The 4,441-nt window shown below is 34.6% G+C and overlaps 1 protein-coding gene across 1 annotated transcript; it reads left to right on the top strand.

Moving 5' to 3' along the window:
- Window positions 1-888: 888 nt before the first annotated feature.
- Window positions 889-3,215, top strand: LOC143633515 (serine/threonine-protein kinase SRK2A-like). Its single transcript, XM_077101808.1, has 9 exons — window positions 889-1,283; window positions 1,412-1,486; window positions 1,572-1,673; window positions 1,760-1,813; window positions 1,904-1,996; window positions 2,083-2,175; window positions 2,373-2,477; window positions 2,549-2,647; window positions 2,741-3,215. The coding sequence occupies exons 1-9, from the start codon at window positions 1,164-1,166 to the stop codon at window positions 3,074-3,076; spliced, it is 1,077 nt and encodes a 358-aa protein (XP_076957923.1). The 5' UTR covers window positions 889-1,163; the 3' UTR covers window positions 3,077-3,215.
- Window positions 3,216-4,441: the final 1,226 nt, after the last annotated feature.

Below are 4,441 nucleotides of genomic sequence, written 5' to 3'. Positions count from 1 at the left end.
ACCAAATAATGTGCATTGAATAATCAAATAAGGCTCACATAATTTTAAAATCCTCGTACAAATTTTTAAAATAAAATGATGTAAAAAAATGTTTTGTGATAAGAAAAGGGCATTAAAAGTCTAAGTTTTATAAATGAATATTTTTTTTTTCAACTTATGAGTTATTAAATAAATAAATAAATAGGTTTCGCTGCAAAAACTTCGAAATAAAATCAAAACAGATATGAACTGTTTGTCATACGTCCGTGTCTCTGAGGTCAGGTGTGACACCCACCGTCAAAGGTGGTGTAGGCAAGGGAGACATGGCTTGCAACGTTGGTGGAGTGGAGGTGGTAGTGTCCACAAGATAGTCGGTGGAACTACGCTAACCATGACTTCGGTGCAGATTAGACGTCGGTGGCCACATCAACAACACGCTGGGCTAACGATAGAAATGATACCAGTAACAATGGAAGTAGTGACAACAGGGAGCGACAACGATAGTGACGGGGTGATGGTGGTGGTGGAGGCATCTAATTAAATATCGGAAGCAAGTTTCAATAGAATTAAATTTGGTGACCCAAATCAAATGAAATTATTAACCTATGATAATAACCCCATATGGGCCATACAACCTTAATAATAATAATAATAATAATAATAATAATAATAATAATAACTATATTTGCCTACTCTTCTCTCTCTCTCTCTCTCTCTCTCTCTCAAACAAGATATTGATATCACAGACAGACAGACAGACAGCAGGAGCAAAAACACACCCTTTTCGCTGTTGGGCTGCATGTTCTCTTTCATTCTTCTCTCGATACATAATAATAATAATAATAATAATAATAATAATAATAATAATAATAATAATAATAATAATAATAATACTTTCCTTTAATCCTCCGCAATCTCTCTCAGTCTTTTCCCCCAAAACTCTTCTTTACACCATCAATTAGCCAGCCCTAATTGCCAGCTCTATCTAAATTAGGGTTTTTTTTTCACTTTTTGCTTGTTACACAACACAACAAACGAATCAATCAACCCACACAATACCACTCCAATAATTCAATTCCCGATCCCTGATTCCCAATTTTTTTAATTAAAATCTGTAGCGTACTTCTTCCTTTCTTTCTCTCTCTTAGGGTTTTCGATTGAATTAGAATTAGTGTAATTGAGTAATGGATAAGTACGAGCTTGTGAAGGATATAGGATCTGGTAACTTTGGTGTTGCCAGATTGATGAGGAACAAGGTTACCAAAGAGCTTGTTGCCATGAAGTATATCGAAAGAGGTCACAAGGTATATATATATATATATATATATATATATATATATATATATATATATAAATACATATACATACATAAATGATGTTGATGTTATTATTATGATTAGGTTATGTTATGTTATGTTTGGTTTGGTTGTAGATTGATGAGAATGTTGCTAGGGAAATCATTAATCACAGATCGCTTCGGCACCCGAACATTATTCGGTTTCGAGAGGTAACAGGTTCATTGTTTTTGTGGCAGTATGGATTGTTTGTTAAGTTGAATTGGTGGTGGTTTTGATTTATTTGTTTGTTAATAGGTGGTGCTTACGCCGACACACCTTGCTATTGTGATGGAGTATGCTGCAGGCGGGGAGCTTTTCGAGAGGATTTGTAATGCTGGAAGATTCAGTGAAGATGAGGTCATATTGATATTAAAAAACAAGAATTGTTTTATTTGATTGAGGTTAGTGGATCGGTGTTGATATTCTTCTGTTGATTTTTTTAGGCTAGATACTTCTTCCAGCAGCTGATATCTGGAGTTCACTACTGTCATATCATGGTACATATAATGATCTTTGTTATGTATGCATTGATATGATGTCGTATGTGATTAAATTTCATTAATTTACGTGTTATTAATGTTGTGCAGCAAATTTGTCATAGAGATTTGAAGCTTGAGAACACTCTGTTAGACGGGAGCCCTGCACCACGCCTCAAAATCTGTGACTTTGGTTACTCAAAGGTACTCATACGATAACCGTCGTCTAGTATATTTTGTAAGTGAATTGGGTATATTATCATTTTCAATGCTGTTAATTTATTATGTAGTCATCACTGCTGCACTCGAGACCTAAATCCACTGTTGGCACCCCTGCATACATTGCTCCTGAGGTTCTTTCTCGTAGAGAATATGATGGAAAGGTAAAATATTTGTCTCTGCTATTCTTATTCTTTTTTGGGTATGTGTTTTCTTGGTAACTGGGACAAATTGTGCTAAGCAGATGTTGATGAAAGTTATGAAATATATGTTGATTGTGTACATCTTTTATCCAACATTATTATTAGATTTTCAAATACTATATTCTTGGTGTCTGTGAATTTTGGTTTGTGGTGTTTAGACAGCGGATGTTTGGTCGTGTGGAGTGACACTTTACGTGATGCTTGTGGGGGCGTACCCTTTTGAAGACCAAGAAGATCCCAAGAACTTTAGGAAAACAATTCAAGTAACTTGCTTTATAATGACATTTCTATTGACTTACTCATATTGACTTTGACCTTTAACTTTTATCCGCAGCGTATAATGGCTGTTCAATACAAAATCCCAGACAATGTTCACATATCTCAAGACTGCAGACACCTTCTTTCTCGCATATTTGTTGCCAATGCATTGAGGGTACACATACCAAACACATATTATAATATTATTCAATCCCATAAAACAATATCAAAGCATTAAACATTTGTTTCTGTTTTGGTTTTGTTTCAGAGAATCACTTTGAAGGAAATCAAGAGTCATCCATGGTTCTTGAAGAACTTGCCTCGGGAACTAACTGAAACAGCACAGGCTGCATATTACAGGAAGGAAAATCCAACATTTTCTCCACAAAGTGTGGAGGAAATTATGAAGATTGTTGAGGAGGCACGGGTCGCACCACCAGTCCTGCGTTCCCACAGTGGTTATGGATGGGGGGATGATGACGAGGATGACGAGGAGGATGAGAAAGAAGAAGAGGGAGAAGGTGGAGATGAAGAAGGGGAAGAAGATGAGTATGATAAGAGAGTGAAAGAAGCTCATGAAAGTGGAGAAGTTGGTCCTATTTGAGGTTATTGGTGTTTATTAGTTGGAAGTGTTGTAAAAATGGAGGTTAAATCTGTAAATTTGTGTGGTATTTGTGCTAAATAGGTGTGCTGGTGTGTGAGGACTTTAGGTTTGTGGTGCAATTATCCTTCCATTTCAAGTTTCTGAATGGGTTCTTTTTGGCAAAAATGATAATTTTATATTATGGTGGTTTTGGTTAATTTTAATGTTTGGTTTGTAGTTTAATGTGAGTTTGTATTTATAAATTATGAGTCAAGATTATGAAAGATTTTGTTGTAGTTGTGTTAGCAATTATGCTATTAGGGTTTATGGGGGTGATGAATTTTTATCAAATTATTCTAGTCAAACCCGAATTCGTGTTGTTTGTTGACTTATCGAGTTTGGATACAAACACAAGATAGAAATACATAACATCCCAAGCTTGGTACAAGTTGATTACATTATCGGATTAGAAGAATGCTGACAAAAAATTAAATACAATTTTCTTTTGTTTCTACTCACACGACTCCATCCAAAACATATACACATGTAGGTATGTAGATGTGTTTACGTAAAAATGTCTAGGTCACACAATTAATGGCCTTGGATAATTTAGTTGCTATATAGAATCACATAGTTCAGAAAAATGAAATTGTTGTCGATTAATGGCCTTAGAATTTAACATGGTTTTATCACTTTTATATCCATAATAATGATTATATTAAAATTGTATATTATCTATGTTCCTTCCATTGTCTCGTTAAATTTAATTTAGTCACATAAAATGTCATTAGGTAAAATAATTCATACTCTATCTAATTTCTCCTTAGTTGATATTTAATTGGGTGTATAATTGAATTTTTCTAATGACTTGTTGATTATGTAATTTATATGCAAATAAATTCGAGACAAAAAGAATAATAATGATATCATTCGTGTTAAGATAAAGTTAAATTAATGAAACCATTATTTATAAGTGAAGTGGATATTATATCATATATGAATGAGTCGAGATCCATCTGATTACATAACCAAGTGATAGATGTAAACCAATCAATTAGGTACATGGACAAGTGGTATTACGTGACATCATGATCATCACTTTCAATTCGCCACGCTTCTCCCGCACCTGATTTCATGTCGGCATGCTAATAAATAGTTGTGTATAATGATTTCATCTCAAATTATTTCTGCTAAGTTTTTTTAACGACCAATAAGCAAAGAGTTTACCTAGGTACTTCGTATAAGGTGACCCTATGATGAATAATCACCGTCAATTGGTTCAACCCGGTCAAACGGAGCCCTTAAGTGCCCCAAGTTATCTATAGTTCCAGGAAAAATTCACCCGCCCGATTATCCACTGGTGGTAAAACCCGAACGCCCTCAGGA

The sequence above is a fragment of the Bidens hawaiensis genome, unplaced genomic scaffold (assembly GCF_021521415.1).
Source record: "Bidens hawaiensis isolate Kalapana, Puna unplaced genomic scaffold, B.hawaiensis_p1.1 tig00000512_1, whole genome shotgun sequence".
NCBI classification, from domain to species: domain Eukaryota; kingdom Viridiplantae; phylum Streptophyta; class Magnoliopsida; order Asterales; family Asteraceae; genus Bidens; species Bidens hawaiensis.
The sequence above is the reverse complement of the archived record's forward strand: the minus strand, read 5'-3'. Positions and strand labels throughout refer to the sequence as shown.

Excerpts from the sequence above, each read along its gene's own strand:
- LOC143633515 (XM_077101808.1), top strand. The coding sequence starts at position 1,164 with ATGGATAAGTACGAGCTTGTGAAGGATATAGGATCTGGTAACTTTGGT. Across the intron at positions 1,284-1,411 it reads ATATCGAAAGAGGTCACAAG|ATTGATGAGAATGTTGCTAG; the intron begins GTATATATATAT and ends GTTTGGTTGTAG. Across the intron at positions 1,674-1,759 it reads GAAGATTCAGTGAAGATGAG|GCTAGATACTTCTTCCAGCA; the intron begins GTCATATTGATA and ends TGATTTTTTTAG.